This window comes from Branchiostoma belcheri, unplaced genomic scaffold, assembly GCF_001625305.1.
Source record: "Branchiostoma belcheri isolate BF01 breed outbred unplaced genomic scaffold, Haploidv18h27 scaffold43, whole genome shotgun sequence".
NCBI classification, from domain to species: Eukaryota; Metazoa; Chordata; class Leptocardii; order Amphioxiformes; family Branchiostomatidae; genus Branchiostoma; species Branchiostoma belcheri.
In genome coordinates, this window is record NW_017804054.1 from 2,038,640 (window position 1) to 2,057,744 (window position 19,105).

Sequence of the window (19,105 nt, forward strand, 5' to 3'; positions counted from 1 at the left end):
CTGTACATGTGCCGTCTCCGTTGTTGCTTGTCTACATGGACAAAACGTTTTAGGTAACATTCTATCGCCCCTTTACACTTGCCGAAGCTATTGCTGGATTTTCTGTCTTTTTTCTCTATTTCACACCATATCTTGACTGCGTTTTGATGCTTTTTTTCGTTCATATCTAAATTGCATACTTTTTTACAAGTAATCTGGAAACTTACTTTTCAAAATCTTCAATTACACTCAAGGTAAAAGAGGATTAGAAATGAAAGAAACGTTATGGTAGCAAAAATAAAAAAAAAGTACGAATGTTTATTTCGTTGCTATTGTATCAATGTGTCTGCAAAATAGTGCGGTGCGAAAATCTCTATCATCTATTTTAACTGAGTTTCATTTTATTCTGAAGTAATATACCGTCAACTTCAAAGCAAATTAAATCCTAATTACATGTATAATGAATTTCACCAAAAACATTCTCCGTTCTTTGGCGGAAGCGGCAAGTCAAAAGAACAGATATGTCTTTCATTTGTTTGGGACCTCGTTCGTATTTGATTTGCAAACGACGTTGTTTATGATAGAATACAGCACGCCTTTGCTCTGTTTATAAATTATGGTTGCTTTAGCTTATCAGCACAACCGCTGTCAATTGAAATAGATATCTGGGTTAAGCTTGAAAGCTGGGGTTTGAAAAATGTAAACATTCTTTAACGGATTCGGTGGTTTGCTTTGGCCGTCTACGTTGGCTTTAGATTTTGTTGAAAGCAGGTTTTTCCCACTTGAGGCTTCCACCAGAGCGACCAAATTTGATCGAACGCGTTCTTCAACGAACGTCATTGATGAAAAACAATTTTTTAATCTGTCGTGCTCATCGTAATCGTGCATGATATTCCAATTACAGGACTCACACGCTTGAAATTTTGTGTCAGTCAACGGCCGCTTAGCGTTCACTGTCTAGTAAATGGAACTTTTCTGACATATTTTTTTGTACAGGAGCTTTGTGTTGTTTTTTTCTCTGTCGGTTAGAGTAGAGACTTTCGGGTATAGAGACTAAGATGCTCGGTTTCTAAACATGGTTGAGATCGGTACATTTTTCTCATACATAATTTGCTAGAAGTACAAAACTATAGACACGGAGTAAGGCGTGATCTTGTTTCTACTGATCTACTTCTGTTGTTAACATCTTAAAGAACACCGCTGTGTGTTTCGCATCTTTTCTACGATGACTAGATCAGGTTTCGCCTTAAAATAGCACTCCTTCCTTCTTTCTTGCGATGGCGTTGCGGCTACAATATGGCTGAGGAAGATGTTTTCACGGTAACTGAGCCTCAAGTCTTGATATGAGGCGTTCTTGCGGCGTTGTTTCAATGCGCCGTGTGTCTGAGAAGAGATAGTGGAGGGCTTTGATTCAATTAACTCCACCACGCCGTTGATTGGAGAGCCATTTGGTAAGATTAAGAAGAGACGTACGGAGTAAATTACTGTCCAACCGGCATGTAGATAGTTGATTACGTTATCGGGCGATAAACGAGTATAGGTTACAGTTACTGGCTGGTATGGTAGGATACCAGGCGTATCTCTCCCTACAAACCCCCAAAATTAGAATAACGTATTTTTTTTCTCTGATCTTAAAATATGGTCTGACAAAGTAAGTTAGTTGGTAAAGGCATTTTATGTTAAGTTTGTCGACACATATTTTGAAATATGTGTTGGTAGAAGTCAAATTTGAACTGCAGTTGCCAACACAAAAAATGGCCCCACCCAAATTTTCGACTGTACAACTCCAGTCTTGAATGAGCAATCCACCGCTTCCCTGAAAAATTGAGTGAGTCCAAGTTTTTGCGTTGGCAATTTGTCGACACATCTTTAATGACTTTTCGTGGTTATACAACTTTCATATAGTTACAATACAACTTTTTTTTCTGCCACTGGAAGAAATCCGTTTCTTTCTTACTTCTCATATCTACCATATAAATAATATGCTAGAAACACTGGCGTATCTTTATAAAAATCGATTTCATGTTATCGAATTTGAATGTACAGCTAACGTCAAATGAACCACACTTAGAGTTTTTCTTTAGTACTAAATGTTAAAACAGTTGTTGAGTATTCAAAAACAATTGTTCATGTCAATAACGATGCTTTAGGGTTGGTTATAGATAAGAAAGTTGCCGAGAGCGTTGCGAATTATGCCGTTTTAAGTTTGAGATAAGAGTAGCGTACGGCGTCGCTATATCATGGCACCATGCAGGGAGCTTACATACTAGAGGGTAAGTAACCGGGGCATATTCTTCTCTCAGGCGGGCACGACATCAAACCCTATCCGAAGGGACACCCCGCAACACTTCGGTAAATGGGTACCACCGTATGGCACCGTGAAACCAAGGGAGTTACAAAAAGTTTCAGGGCACAGAGTGATCTCTGATGTACAACGTTATCTGAGAGTATGAAGGGTTAACGTTTGCCAACACAAAATTCCTTGCTAAAAAGAAGTATAGAAAGAATAAACTTAACATATAGATTTCAGTTTCAAAGCAATCTGGACGTTCTGTATAAGTACTTAAGGTTAGGGCACGCCAATGCTACTTTAGTCTTTGGAAGTCAGGTATTATTATAAAGAACAGAACGTCCGGAAACAATTAACAACATCGGGAAAATATATCAGCAAATACTTCATAGGCCCGACGAATTGAACGAAAATCAAAGCATTTTTCGGTGGATAATATTAGATTACGCGTGATACACTGGCATAGCAGTCCATACGTTCAACATCGTGTATTAAAGGCATCCAATGCAGTTTTTAGGGCTTGGAAACCCAATTTTTCATAGTCAATATTCTAGTCATTTATCTACATAGGTTACTGAGTTGAAACCACACACCACCCTCACGGAATTTCAAAAATTCTGACGGAAAATTATTACTAGACTGATTTTTAGGATACCACCCAGAAAATAAAGGACTCATCTTGGGGCTTGTTTCTGCAGTTTTGAATGCTCAAAGTATGAAATGCTGATTTAAATGTGCCAATGAGAAGCAGTATGTGTCAATATCACAAAGATTGCCTTATTCAGAATGTTTCTAGTTTTGCTGCCCTGAAATAGCATCGGATACCTTTGATAGAGTGATTTTATGAAGTTTTGGACACTGCTTTTTATTGTCAGTTGAGGAAAAAAACGTGCAAATTTCTTGCTTTGTATTGCTAATTGTTGAATTGTGAAGAGTGACGTTTCAGAGTAAGTAAATTACTGATGATATTAAATGTATAAACTGCTAATGAAATACCTGATTGGAAATTGATTAGTACACAATTCTCTGCCGCCAGTGCCAGTCTCATTTTACAAAGCAATGAATATATTATATACATTATTACCTGTCGAATGTAGCATGTATTAATGTATGTGTGTAGTACTTTATGTATATCTTACACTGTCACAGGAAGATAAGTGGACTGAGAAAAAGTTTGAAAACAGTTGTTTTTTTAATGTCAAAAGGAAAATATTAACCAAATATACATGTAGAATGTAGATATACGGCACATTCGTGAAAAAATCCAAACTATCAACGCATTACGAATTACCCACCTATACATACATACATGTGGTGATATATTTGAGATGCCTATCATTAAAATCATACAAACAGAAATCCTTTGTAGAAGGAAAAATGATCCTTATCATAACCTAATAACAAAAACTTTTCCCAGAAAACATACATGTGTTCTATCGACGGACGGGTAATATATTTTAATACCAAAATCGCAATTTTCAAGCAGGCTACATGTTAGAACCGATTGTGGCTGACGAGAATCTATGACAGCCATTTCTGTAACAAGACAACTGAATCTTGCAGGACGCATGATACACAACTATCCCAAGACTACGCACGACATTCGCACGACGTATGTGCCCTGGGCCTGGAGAATAGACGACTAGGTAATGACGCATTTAGATGGATAATATATCTGACCTTTCTTCTTTGTGTTTTTGTAGGTATTGTTGGTGGGAAAACGGAGATATCGAATCGTTTGTTTACTGTAGTGACCTTTGGTGAGAAGAAGGAACAGGATCTGTACCCCCGTGTGCGCTCAGTCCGCCGTCAGGGGCCTCTCAGTCCGCCGCCAGGGGCGCTCAGACCGCACGCTTCGGGTTAGCTCGGAGAGAAGAGCGGCTACACAGCGGCCATACTCCCACTCAAGTATACAAACCGGTAAGTTTTATTCTACATACCTGTACATATCTAGCTAAAAGACAATGCATGGGTGATATATACATACAAATCCACTGAACTTTAGTTCTCTCAACGATTGTAGAGGTGGTATTAGCTACTGGCGCGCAGTTTGTGCTTTTGCATTTTTTTCGAACTAGCTGTGCACGTTAAGAAAGAATTACCCAGTTTCTATGACGCATATATATGATTCATGTATAAGTAGTTTCGGTAATTTCTTGTTAAGCATCGAATTAAACGTTCTCGGGTATTTCTATCCACATGCATCACGACATTTGCGCATAACTTTTATTTCAGTTTGTACTCGTACTTGTATCAAAACTCTGAAAAGAACACAACCAAAGTAACTTTTGAGACACGTACGAGTTTTGGTCGTCCAAGATTTTATTATATAGCCACAATGCCGACATGATATGTTTTTTGCGCTACTGATATGCCCTGTGCTATATGCCCTGTATATGGGTATACGTGTCACCTGTCACGTACACGCACCTCTCAAAATACCCGGAAATCTTAGGATATAATCATATCAAGACAATTGTAAAAGTACCAGTTGACATAAGAGAAGTGTGAATGTATATGAATAGAAACATGTCTATAGGTACACAGCTTTAAAGATCGGCTCCACTTAGAGTGTCGTCAAGTTACTCTTTTGCGGTTTGGGAAGTGCATGTGTTTCACGTGTCAACGATGTACTTCATGTACCGCTTGGCATTTCAGAACATATTTTAAAGGCATCCAGTGCAGTTTTCAGTTGAAGCACTGCCCCAATGTATATCGGCATAAACTTCTCAACATCCTGACGGAAAATGCTTACTGGAAGGGCTCTGGGCTGATTTTTAGGGTACCACCCAGGACCTAAAGGCCTAACCTTGAGGCTTGTTTAAGCCTTAAGTATGAAATACTGACTCAAATGTACATGTGCTAATATGGAGCAGAATGTGTCAATATCACAAAGATTACCTTCTTCAGAATATTTTCAGTTTTGCTGCCCTGAAATTGCATTGGGTTTAACACTTTAGTTCTTTACTCATATTTCCTTATACATGTGAGAGTGTGTGTGCATGTTTGTTCCTAGCAACGAATTAAAGATACATGAGTCCCACGCATATAGAATTGTCGCATAATGCAATGTCTAATCTTTTCTGTGCCGTATAATCTGTTTGAGCACGAACAAATGTCCCGTAGGAACTTTTTTCTAGTCAACAATTTTTTTCTAGAAAAGAACATAACGTGCTGGTCGCATTCAAGGTCATATAGCGAGAATTATTTTCTGCGTTATTTTAGTCAACAGTCCAAGGTCCCTGTCATATGTGTCGTGCGACAGATATACATGTGTAAAATGGAAAATTATGAGCATTCCTAAGACAGTTGTAAATGTGTGGTACAAATTCCAGCTCTCTTGGGACAGAAAATGCTGTCGTAATTCTTTGTCGACGATCCGTTGTGTCATAGTTACGACATGCACGACCACAAAATCGTAGGGTGAATGTTGCTAGCCTCTTTCAGGCTTTGCCAAGTGTACTTTTTCTAGCGGACCAACTTCATCGGCATGTTATGTCTCTATTTAGCCAATTACTACTCTCCATCCGCCTCCAGAAGCCTGGTAGAGGTTAGAATGTGCCTCTACCAGGCTTCGGGAGGCTTTGCTAAAACTGTACTTTCTAGCGGACCAACTCCCCAGGCATGTTATCTATCTAGTTGGCCAATTTCTACTCTTTTCATCCGCCTCCCGAAGCCTGGTAGAGCCTAGAATGTGTCCGCAGTAGAGACTCGCTGCCGTCCGATACACTCCAAGTCCCTGACAACTGTCAACATTTCTCCCGCCGGTAGAGTTGGCGGCTACAAACAAAACTTAACGCGGGAACAACGTAGCCGGGTTAGAGTCCCTCACCCCTACCGCTCCGTGTAAGTGATCGCCTCTCCATTCTATGGGGGCGGTCTCTGCCATTGACGTAGCCCCCTCTTGTACGTTTCCGCGGCAATTCCAAGAAGACGGAGCTGGTTAGGGCTAAACACATTCACGCTCTTACCCAAGTTTAGCAAGTTTTTTTGTGCCAAAAATATATGGTTGATCACCTAAGCATAAAAACCGATCTCGTTCGAGCTAAGTCGAGCTCCGGTACCGTAACTTCATACTTTAGCAGCGGATTGCACAGAACGCTCTTTTTGGGAGTGATCAATACGTTTTCTGAAGTTTGATCAAAACTGTATAGTCGGGAAGAAGTTCTTGCAGGGACTTCGTATGCTACTCTGTGAACCTTAAACTGCTGCAATGCCGGTAAGTGGATGTCGTTTGTAACTCTCAGACTGGTACAGATATAACACTGTACGGAACTGCTGTGTACTACAACATCCGCACCCTTTTCCAGGATGTTAGGCAAATACAAAGTACAGCCATGGTCCACGGTTATGCCTTTGTTTTAGACGCCATGCTCCTGTGTTCTATCAAGATAGCCTTATGACAGGTTTGACAAGATAATTTATCCGCCTTAGGCCCGTGTTAGAACAAAAAAGAAGCTCACTCTTTCCGAAACAATAGGCTCTTATTCAGAACTGTGCGCCACGACTACGACAGACTGTTGCACCAACAAAAAGGGTCGAATGTACTACAGGCATATTGTAGTATGGAGTAGTCTCTGTTATGATCAAGTGGTCCCGAGTTCGAATCCTGCCGTGCCAAAGATCTTGTGCCCTTGGGAAAGGCACTTTACCCGAATTTCCTCACTTTACTCAGGTGAAAATGATTATGTCTGTTTTCCGGTCATGCGTTTATCTGAGATGCTGGTGGCATAAATATAAGTTGAAAAAAAGTTGAGTGTGCAGTCCTCATGTCTTGTAATAAATGTTCGAAGTCACAGTGTTCAATATATGTGCATGCATAACGCCTGATTCTATTGATATTCTATGCGTTTTTCCCTGCATATGAAAATACGTACATACTTTTAAGAAATCCTCGTGCGTTTACCAGAGGAAGGCATGCCCTGCAAGCTGAGTTTTTAAAATGGCAAACTGTCTGTGGGAAACCTAACGCTTAAATTATAGGTGTTTTTTTACATGTAATACCAGTTGCCATCTAAGTTGTGAAGGGAGAAGTAAAGTTGATAGGCAAGGGTCGGTTGATACGAGGCAATGTAACTTTTAAGCTGGTCTATCGTTAACACTAAATGGTAGCGTGTTTGCGTATTTGTCTAATATAAGACTTACACTTCTTGACAAAGTATAACTTGTCGCCTTATGGCTGTCTAAGGACGAAGCTAGATATATGCTTACGTTCAACTATATGGCCGATATATGGAAGTCAAAAAACAAATCATAGACTAGATGTGTGTGGCTAGATATATTTATGGCTGTTCGTGTAGAAAAAAAAGATCAAGTTTAATTAAATATAAAAATGAAGAGAGTTTTAACTGCATGGAAATGTACACAGAGCGTACATAAAAGCGTAAGTTTTTACCCCTTTCTTGTGCAAAGGTTTTGACAGTTATGTGTCTTTCAAATCATGCTTCTAAAGACCGTGCAGTGACACGGAAAGGAAAAGAAACCTACAGTGGGTGTCACTGGAAGACAGACGAAAAATGTCCAGACTATGCATGATGTACAAAATGACTAATAATAAACTGGTGGATGTACCAGCCCAGAAAAGAACAAGAAACAGCCATCCCTTCAAATATCAGAGTTATCGACCAAGAATTGAGGTGTTAAAAAACTCGTATTTTCCAAGAACTATTGTAGAGTGGTACTCGCTACCACCAAGCACAGTTGGGGCATCATCACTAGAAAGCTTTAAACAACTCCTGCAATTAAATGTGCAAAGATTCAGTGTAACAGAGCGTTCGGTGTTATGTAGCTAGCTGCCGCCGCGCCGCGTGCCCGCGAAGCTGGTGTGTTACGCCAAAAGGAGGTTATACCGGCTATACGGATACAGATACATCCAGTGGTAAGGTGCCTAGCGCCCCCGTTGTTTTCGCCAGACTTGCCGGTAGCCCAGCCCTCCTGTCTACAGTTATTTTCTCGTCAATTCTACACGTGAGTGCTAAGGACGTCTGTGTCTGACTGGGCGGGTCTGGGGTGGGTCCTCTCCTCTTATCCTCCGGTACAAACACATCTCAAACTTCCCCTAAACGCGATCAGTGACACATTAAGACTCTGATGTTCACGTCCCAGAATTGCGGACAACTTATGTCTCCAAAATTTGACTCCGACGCTTGTTCCAATGTTTTTGAAAAAAAAAATCCATTGAAATATGAACCAAACGAATCGAAATTTGTGTTCTGATATGCTTACCTAAACGAATAAGCAGGTGCGTAACCGCAAAAGTAACGGAGAATATCGTACATTGGATAGTGTTTTCTTTTTAGAAAAAGTAGTAAATTTTAAACTTGCTTCATGTGCATTTTTGGGTTATGGGCGAAGTAAAGACCTGATCACGAAGAGCTTTGTAAAACGACAAGACGAACCATCCATGTCTAGAAGACTCTCTAACGATGTCTTGCGCACATGGATGCGAGAAATAGTCGCGCGGGCGATTTTAACCCCCATCCCCGCCTGGCGCCGTCATAATGTAGCCGTCCCGTAGACAGCAGACTTTACTTTGTAACCCCTCTAGCTAGATAAACCCACGGTGTAACCAACAAGATGCCCCGCATTTCTCTCCAGCACAGCAAACGAGCTGGTCTTTTCAAATTTACAGATGCCGCACGATTGTGATCTGATATAAGACTTTCACCAGACGGATAACCGCGTGGTGAGAACTTAATGACTGAAACCTTATCAAGACGAAACTCTACACTAATTAGCAAGCTTTAGCATCGACAACAACATTCTTAAGCAAAGCCTGAGTCCCGTGGAAGGTTTAATATAGTTAGCGAATAATCTACAGGGGACATCGTCAATCCCTCTCTGGTGACTAGAGGAGAGACGGCTAAGTGCTCCATGTAAATACTCATCCCACATGGGCGCCGCCCACATGCCTGAATTAAACCTCAACTTTCATATCACACTTCCAATCATCGAGACCTGATATCGGGAAGGGGGAAAGAAACAAGCTAGACTAATTTACGGATCAACCGCGTGCAATTTCCCCCGTCACGGTAGTTATTAAGGAGTGCGGGACGATTGCGAGACAGTCTGGGTTCTTAAGGTTGTAGCAGGAGGAGGGTTGTGTTTGAAGACTGAGTTTTTACAGAAGTTTGATCGAGTCTAGAACCATGACAACTCCCAGAAAGAACACGGGTACAGTGATGCCTCTATACGCCCTGCACAACAAATATGGGATGCTGCCTTGTTTTCCTCGGTTTGCTTCGGTAGGTCGTCTTATTTGTACATTTTAGATTTGTGTCTCCGAGCTTTTTATAGAAGGGCGCTTAAGCTTGACCACTTCATCAGTTAAGGGCTACTGTGTGCGAACTGTTGTAATTGTACGAGTCGAAACCAGAGAGTCGAAGCCACCTTAACTTACTTGTGTATTTTTTTGCGACGTCATTTTCTTAAAAAGAATTTATATAAATGGCAAGTACATACACATTTTCATGCTTTTCGCAGATATTACTTAGGGTTACAAACAAAGTTTTTTTTTTCTACAGAGATAGACTATTTCGATATAGCGCGGTGTCATACACGAATAGTATTTTAGTCGTAAGAAGATATCAGACAAATCATTTCTAAAGCTTCCAACTTAATTTATTTTCCGTTGTTTGGCTGTTTTTTTACAGAGTTTAGAATGTGAACTACTAAACCATTAACTGGTAAAAATGTAAATTGTGTTGTTATACGTATACGTTTTATATAGTGAAAAAAATATTACGAATGTTGCATCTTTACTCAACAAAATGGTGGGTACTCGATATAGTATACGAGAACAACGTACCGTGGCCATATATGTTGTATTTTGGAAACATAATACGGTTTAAATAAGATGTCTTTAACACTTGGTACTTAGCAGGAAAGTAAAAACGCGTGTGCTGCAAACCAAACTGGACTTGGAGCGAAACGCAGTTGAGGAATAGGACGAACCGCTTGAATTTTTGTAAATTTGATGACATTATGAACACAATTGCTATATTATATTACCGCTATGCTCTTATGTAATACTCTTTTGCACTTGAAGACACTAAAAATCAAAAGCCTCACAAAACCGAGAAAACTGGAATGTAGTTAAGGGCGGCTGGAATATAGTATTTCGTTTAAAGTTCAGGGAAATGTTAAACTGTGCTTTATCGTTGCAGTACCCTACATCTAACGTTATTGTGAAAATTTCGATCGTATCCGATTTTGAAAACAACATTTTTTGTTGACCGAAATACCGGGGTAGAATGCACGTTATAATCTATCATAATTCAAGTAATAGACATGTCGTAATTATGCTGTTTACGTCAAAATTAATTTGCGGATATGAAAGATACATAGATCATGGGCGGAAAAGAAATGTGAAGGTAGAACTTGGAGAAATGTGAAGGTCGTAACTTTTTGCAGACATATTACATGTTCGTTACCGCCGAATATGTGAACACAACAAGCTCATTTACTACGATGAAGTTTCTAGTACAGTTTCAGAAAAGCACCGTAGATTCATGTATAGAAATTAATGGAGTGTTTTGCAATTTCAAGTTTTCGTTTCTGCATGAGATCTGGATTTTCTGATAAAGCGATCAACTGTTGGTTAAAACACCAGACCGGCGCACAGTCGGCGGTATGAAAGGAAAAAGGGAGATAATACTTCACAGACTGATGGGTCCATATACAAAAGGACCCGTGGGGAACACAGTAAGTTACTCAAACTACTGTTTATATCAACATCGAGCGGGGGGTCTGGAGTTGTGATGTTCGGTACTCCGCCCATTCAGTTAACCATTCTGGGACCATGACAGACACACGACCTCCTACATTCTACATCTGTCATAGGCAACTATCACGGTGACTATATAGTTAATTGCATCCAGTGCAGTTTTTAGGGCTTGGAAATCCGATTTTTCAAAACCAATATTCTAGTCATTTGTCTATATACTGAGTTGAAACCACACTATCCCTCGTGGAGCAGAAAATGACGGAAAATGGTTCCTGGAAGGACCCTGGGCTGATTTTAGGGTATCGCACAAAAAATAATTCATCTTGGAGCTTGTTTCTGCAGTTTCAAATGCCCAAAGTATGAAATATTGTTTCAAATGTGCTGATGTGAAGTAGTACTAGTTTGTGTTAATGTCATAAAGATTGCATTATTCAGAATATTTCCAGTTTTGCTGCCCTGAAATCGCATTGGATTAAAAAGAGACATGGGAAGCGTTGATTTTTTTTAGATCATGTGTTTTCGAACTAGAGTGTGTTTGGGGAAATTGTTCTCCCAAACAGTTGACTTTGTTGATCCTTGAACGTGACAGAAAGCACGGTTTCTGGTTCAAGAATATACAGAATTCAACACCAGAGCGACGTTTCGTTACAAGAATCTTTCTAACACGAAGTATGGGAGGGATTTGAAACTGTAAATCGTGAGTTTGTCCGTGTTTAGTATCGTCACCACCCACCGCTGGAGCGCCAGGCGCTATTTTTCAAATCGAGGTATGGCAGAAATTTACTTCTCGTATGAATTATTTGATTTTAAGTTTTTAATGAAATTTTCTGGCGGAAAATTAACACTATTAAAAAAAATACGACCTAGATTTGTTAAGTTCAAGGAAGTATGTTATCATAACATCAAAAACATAGCAAAAAAAAAGACACCAAAAAATTACCTAGATTTGATCAATGCTGCTTGTTGTAACAATCGAGATTTAATCAAATTAAGTATATACGAACATTACGCCATGAAACCTAGATAACAATTTGGTCAGTGTATTGAACTGTATCGTTTCGGCTATCTTTGTGATATTTAAAGAATACATAACGATAAATTAAACTGTTCACCAACTCAAGATACGAAAATAACTCACCAGAAATTTTCGACCGTATTACTCAGTCTTCATCAGCTTTAGTGAGTGATTCGGTCGAAAATTTCTGGTGAGTTTTTTTCGTATCTTGAGTTGGAGAACAGTTTGATTTTCATCATGTATTCTACCAACTCAGATGAACTTTCACGCGATATTTGAAGAAGTAGTGAGGAAACATGAGATATCGCCGTGAGCATGACACCGTGTGCCGCCCTCAGTACACCCATTAGAGCCGTGTGTGTGTGGGCCGTCAGCCGGTCAGAAACAATACCGCTCCTTCATTACTCCCTCACCGTACCCGCTTCTTAAAACACCCTTAAGGGTGATACTATTGTCTTTTACCTGGACAGACAAAGGACGCAGCGGAAATTCTGGAGTTCTGTAAACACGGGTGTGTTTAGGAGACGGCGAAGGTCAGGACCTGGTGGGCGGAAAATCACGATCAAACCCGCGATAGGACAGACGGAAAGAGCTAGCGTGGGTAGTCCAGTGGTTAGCGACTCTGCTTCTGGACTAAGAGGTTGGGAGTTCGAATCCCGAATGTCGCTCATGCTACTGTCAAGGGTCGCAGTCTTTAGGACGGGACATTAAGCTGTGGTCCACTATTCATTGTGCTTATCGAAAAAAAAACTAGGGGAATTTCCCCGGTACAATGAATTTCGAACCTGTAAATACTGTACATAGCGTCTGTCTCCTCTGTCACGGCCAGTGGAAGGGTAGCTCTTTAATGAGCTAAAACGTTCGCTTTTTTAACAGAGATTCAGAGATGTTTTTGGAAGGACTTTGTTGTTGTTTTACCCAAAATTGCTTTTAATGTAACTTGAATTAACTGCGGCATTTTATACGTTATATCACTCTTTCTGTTGGGCGGAAAGTCAGGATCAAACCCGCGATATGACCGATTGCAAGAACCGAGAGTCAGAGACGTTTTTTCGAGGGACTTTGTTGTTCTTGTACCCAACATTGCTTCATTGCAATTTGCATTTTATACGTTATATTATTCTTTCAACTGTGGTTACTTTCTTTCCATTCCATAAATTCGTTTCTGCAACAGAACTGACAAGATTCTGTATGAACAACTATGTAAGAGGTGCTAGTGTCACGGAAATGAAAAGAAACCTACAGTGGACCTCACTTGAAGACAGAAGAAAGATGTCTAGACTATGCATGATGTACAAAATGACTAATAAACTGGTGGATGTCCCAACTACTAAGTACCTAATACCAGCCCAGAAGAGAACAAGAAATAGCCACGCATTCAAGTACCAGAGTTATCAACCAAGGATTGAGGTGTTCAAGAATTCATTCTTTCCAAGAACTATCGCAGAGTGGAACTCACTGTCACCAAGTACAGTAGGGGCACTGTCAATAGATAGCTTTAAACAATGTCTAGAGCTAGAAGTTCAAGGGTTAGGTGTAACAAGTCGATCGGTGTAATATAGCCAGCTGCCGCCGCGCCGCGTGCCTGCGAAGCTGGTGTGTTACGCTGAAAGGCGGTTATACCGGCTATACAGATACAGATACAGACAAAGTGGTAAAACAGTTCTTTTTTATCCGGCTGGTCAGAATGATTCGTTTGCGATCGCTCGGGCACTTCTCAGTACAGGCTTCTTTGATTTTACTGTCTTAATAATCGTGCATAGTCAACTAAATCTGAAACGAATGTACGCATAGGTGAAAACCGATGCTTCCCACAAGCAAGGCCTATTTCTATCTTTTCGAAGGACCGATATTGAAATAAATACCCAATATAAATATGAGACGAAAATAAATGAAATATCTATAGATTTGAATGGTCATGATAGTTCATGGCAGAAGAATGCCTTACATATAAACTATGATACCACCGTATGTGTGTGTGTGTGTGTGTGTGTGTGTGTGTGTGTGTGTGTGTGTGTGTGTGTGTGTAAACAAAAGGATAGGAAACAAATTTTCGTCTGTTTCGGAAAGATAGTTGCCACCTTGTTTTAGAAGGTGGTTTGATTTAACTCAATAATATAGCTTGGGGTATCGTTGCAGTTCTGCACAATGTACCATACACGAATGTCAAAATTAGCAGAATCGCTTGTAATTTTCATAATCGCAATTTTGAGGTACATAAATGGCGTTAAAATCGTTTTAGCTATCCCTTTTTTAGTAAAACATTTATTTTCAGCTTTGTGCAGTTGCATCTAGTCATCTATCATTGTTTTTTGATTACAAACTTGCAAAGAGATTTAGAGTCTTGTTTTATACTTCTCTTTTTAAAAGAGAGCATGTGTATGCACACTAAAAAGAACATGCAAAGCAGGGTCATTGTTGCTCCTCCCCCGAAATTAGCCAATCAAAACAACTTTACCGTATGATTGAATTTCCGACATCGATCGTTTGAATGATATAACAGAGGGACGTTCTGATACGTGAGAGTTTCGCGCCGGGAAGATTACACTATAAAACCGGACTGTGGTTAGGCGTCTCAGGTCAGAACGCGAGACGGTCATGCAAATACTTTAGCCTGTCTCTGGTCAGTTGGCGTTTAGGAGGGGTCAGAAACGGCCACAGGGCAGTCTAGACTGACCACAGCACGCCTCCGTCTATCAAGACTTCGTTTTGCGGTACGTGGCGGTTTTCTTTAAAATCGTTCTCTTTTAGGCCGGGGAACTTTTGAGCAGTGCTATTCGTTGAAAATTTTGTCCATTGGGATAGAATTTTTTTTTCCTATTTCTTTTTTAAATTCTTTTCCCCAATGCTTATATAAAAGCATAAATCATCATATTTATGTAGACTGGCCATTTTTTTAGGCCAAGGTTACAAAAGTTCGGTGCAGATGGGCGTCAGTCGTCCTTGATCTATGACAGAAAAGACTGTTCAGATGAGAAGGCCTTGATTTTTCCGACATCTCATCTTCCTTTAAAACAGACACATCAGCGATATCTAATGCTAGTGATGAGTCATACATCAAACACCTGTCATTATCAAAGGTTAACGTTGTTATACCGACTCAAGCCTTTTGTTACTGTCTGTGTCTTTATACTATACCTGCTCACTCTAGTACCTTTACATTTTGACCATATATCGGTTGTCAGTTGTGAGTTCGGATCAGGATCCAAGCTGTGCGATTTTCGTACAACTTGCTCTGCATCTTTAGAGGAAATGTATGTGCAAAAACTGCGCGTATAATAATACATCTTTCTGTGACATGACGACCGTATATTGTATCATATCGTATAATTATGTCAGTGCGAGGAATTTAAGTAAAATCCGTTTTTTGTTAGGGAAAAAATCATGTCTTAGATCGATTCTAGTTGGCGACTAACTTTTTACAGCATTCTAAAATGACCCATAAAACCGCACGCTGACCTATGGTAACTGTGACCTCGTCATATCACTTTTTTTCTCGGAACTGAATGTTATGTAAAACCGGTGTTCTCTATATATAGCTACTGACATACCCGGCAGATGCTGATGTGCTGTAAGCTGGAATAATCTGGACTGTCACAATAGGTGAGATCCTGTAATTGTCGGCCCCAGGATAAAGGGACGTGTCTCAGGTGCTTAAAGTCTCTGAACGTGGCAGATGAAACTGCTTTATTAGGTCGTCAGGTGGGATAATAACAGTACGGCGTTGTCAAGGCACTGGACTTATAATAACGGGTAAAGACGTAGTCTTATCCCGACATTGTCAGTCCCCGAACCCGCTGTGGGTCGACCTCGCCAGTGATTGTCTGTAAGTCTCATCTTTAGCTTGTCTCGGATCAAACAGAAGAATACCAAATGTCACTCCAGTCGGGACCCTTTTGTTGTGGCTGGCGGGATAAGCAAGTGTCTGAAAAGTCCGGGTTTTCTCTGGTTTACAAACTCGCTGCCTTGGGGTTAGCTCCTCCAATTTGCGCCTGCATGTGAACTCTTTTAAGAAGGAAAAGTGGGAGACTCTGAAGACTAGATTTTGAGGGCACTCCTCACAAATTAAGACGGGTCATGATGGTTTTTTTTCAGTTTCGAACAGTTTTGCGTGTCCACTTGGACAGGATGTTCTTTGTACGCGTGTGAGTGGACATGGCTAGGTGATGTGTCCTTGTCCATATCCGGATGGTCATCGTCCTTGTCCTCCAATAAGATAGTGGTCAGCGTTGACCCTGCGAAGCATCTTTGACCTTGCAAAGTCTACCCTCTGTCCAGTTCTACTGGCTGGACAAAGGAAGCATGAAGTTTACAAAGCAACAGATGACTAAGCAGAAAAAGAGATACTCTGACAATAGTTTAAAGTATGGACTCTCACCGATGTGAGTTCGGCATTGTTAGAAATTCTTCAAACCGATCAAAGGAAAGAACAGGTTTTAGATACAGTACAAGCGGTAGTATTTTGAAGCTTAGAGCATCAAACACCCAGGGAAGCTTCATACTTTCGGTAAGATGACAACAGTATCACATCACACCAGTACTAAGTTAAGTGCTGACTTCGGCATTAATATTCGTGTAGAGAAGCTAGTACTCTTTTCGAAGACAGTTGAAACAAAACAGTCGCATATCTAATTGAATTACTCCTCATTTGCATGTTGTTATATCCAAGTTCTGGACGGCGTTTAGACAGATTTCCTTAAGTTGTTTCTTTCTGCCGCGGATTCCTTGGAAGACAGAAATATAATCTACCAGATGTTCTGGACAGAAATTCCGTCGTAAATCACCACGGATTCCTCTGAAATGTAAATAATCTCTCTCCAAATCCAAGCAAGACTCCATATATGTAAACATCTAAGTGCTTATGAATAGATATAGCCATCGTGTCACTACGTTTCTCTTACATTGAGAAATGTCGATCTACTATTAAAGCTATGATAGACAAAAAGTGCAATAAACACCTCTAGCTCTAATACCATAATTCGATCACATGTAGGAGTAAACAGTTGTGATTCTTTCGTTGAAATTTCAAATTAAGTATTGTCAATAGCAATATACTCGTAACAGTATTTCTATGATAGACAAACGTTTAATAACCATCTCTATCTCTAAGCTAATTGATGCATATATAAGCTGGACACGAAGTTTTAGAAATTATCGATGCAAGAACTTTGTATTTCTCCTGGCCCATTAACCTAATCAGTCACCCTGTCTGACACTAACGATAACGACTTTATATCGACACAGCAAAGTCAACAGTCAGTAGCCAAGTTCAGCCCTCGTTAATCAGTAGAAAAGTTGTGTTTGCTCATGACATATATGGTAACACACCAGACGGCGGGATCAAGTAACGTACAAGGAAAGTCGGAGAATATTTTCGTTGTCGTTTCTGTATCTGCAACACACCAGCTTTGCGGGCACCCTGCACGGCAGCAGCTAGATATATTACACCGAACAACTTGTTACACTCAATCTTTGCACTGTTAATTGTAGGAGTTGTGTAAAGCTTTCTAGTAATGGTGCCCCAAGTGTGATTGATTGAGATTGAGGTTGTACAATGAGTATGAATTTAATAATTGTTGATTGTATTCTAGATATATTACTAACAATACATCTACAGTAACTACTTTGATACTGACTGTTAATGCTAATTTTTATCTAATCTCAAATGATACATGTACGTCGTATGGCAACTTCTACACTGTTTTAATTTTAGAAGAAGTTTTAGGAGACTCCCAAAAAATAAAAGGGACCATCTAGTGTGGGATGAAACGTTATAATTTCTTGAGTGGAATTTAGGAAGTTTTACATATCATCCGGTATTCAAAATTCATGGATGTCAGAAAATATAAATGTATGGACCTGTACTATATATTTTCTTTGCTGACATGCCTTACTCTCGCACATGCGCAGACGGACGTGGCAGCCATGCAGCACTACAACATGAACGGTTACAACATGCAGACTCTCAGCGCCATGTACAACCTTCACGCGCAGGCGCAGCAGGCTCATCCCGAGTACGGCCCCAGTGTGCATGCGCTAACGTTGGCGGAGAGGCTAGCAGGTACTCCAGTCCCTAGTACGTCACTACTCCTTGTTTACGACGTAGTTTTTCATGTTTTCATTTCTATGTCAAGATGTGTATAGATAAAAAGTAAAAAGAATTTTTAATCATCATTGTGAAAGTGTAGACTTCGGAAAAAATACAAACTATAACGTACGCGTTATAAAACGAATAGTGCAGAAATCTACATAAATCTTTTTATAGCTACGGACGTTCTTGTAGAATGTCCTTGCTATAGCTAAAAAGAATAATATCTATAGTTATTATAGAACCATATTGTAGAAGCACTTTTAATTTGACTGTAATTGACATACGCATTTACATTACTTGATATGAATGGTTAACAGACTATTCCTGTAGCAGTATCATTACTATTTGGAGGCCATTATAGTGGTACTAGCATGTATTAAAACTGTCACACCTAAATCCACAATCCCTCACCGATAAAAACAAAAGATTAGACTGTTTCTAATTCTTCAGATGAGATTTTTGATAAGTGCTGTCTGCATGGGATGTGACATGAAACAGACAACCCACCTGTACAACTGTAGGTTATGTTATGAGTATTTGAGGTGGGAGCCGCTCTTCCTTTATACCCTTAGGTCCGCGCTGTGTGTGGCCTTATGTATGACACGGTACACCCCCATATATACGCTAGAGCATTTTCGTCAACACCGTACGGGCGATTACACCAAACCAACCAAGTGTCACTCTCTGAGAACTAAACCGAATTTTCACCTCCCAAATCCTCAGACACTACAAATGAAACACGATTCTCTAAATAAAGTATTAACCGCATTTAGCCGTATTGGCCCACACGGATTTATGTACTTTTTTGCCGTCCAAATCACTGTGGGAAAAAGGATAGAGTACGGGACAGAGGATGATGGTGACTTAGTCGTGAGCACAGCACTGGGAAGTGTACTATGACGCGAGGGTCAGGTGTCAAATTAGGACGTCTAGAAACGGAGCAGAAATGGCCATCGAATTCCGAAGTCTGACACGAGGTTATCGGAGCACTAGAGACATTTTGGG

General features: G+C 40.1%; 1 protein-coding gene across 8 annotated transcripts in view; it reads left to right on the forward strand.

Annotated features, from left to right (window-relative positions):
• Nucleotides 1-19,105, forward strand: part of LOC109478336 (diencephalon/mesencephalon homeobox protein 1-like) — a 48,515-nt gene that overhangs the window by 21,768 nt on the left and 7,642 nt on the right. For 4 of the 8 annotated variants that reach the window (XM_019779845.1, XM_019779843.1, XM_019779844.1 and 1 more), the window contains exons 2-3: nt 3,973-4,189; nt 17,920-18,085. In XM_019779845.1, coding sequence (XP_019635404.1) covers nt 17,935-18,085 — 151 coding nt within the window. In that variant the 5' untranslated portion in view covers nt 3,973-4,189; nt 17,920-17,934. Of the gene's footprint in view, nt 1-3,972; nt 4,190-6,467; nt 6,489-14,517; nt 14,724-17,919; nt 18,086-19,105 lie in introns of those variants that run through there. The other 4 variants (XM_019779848.1, XM_019779840.1, XM_019779842.1 and 1 more) reach the window with 4 other exon arrangements.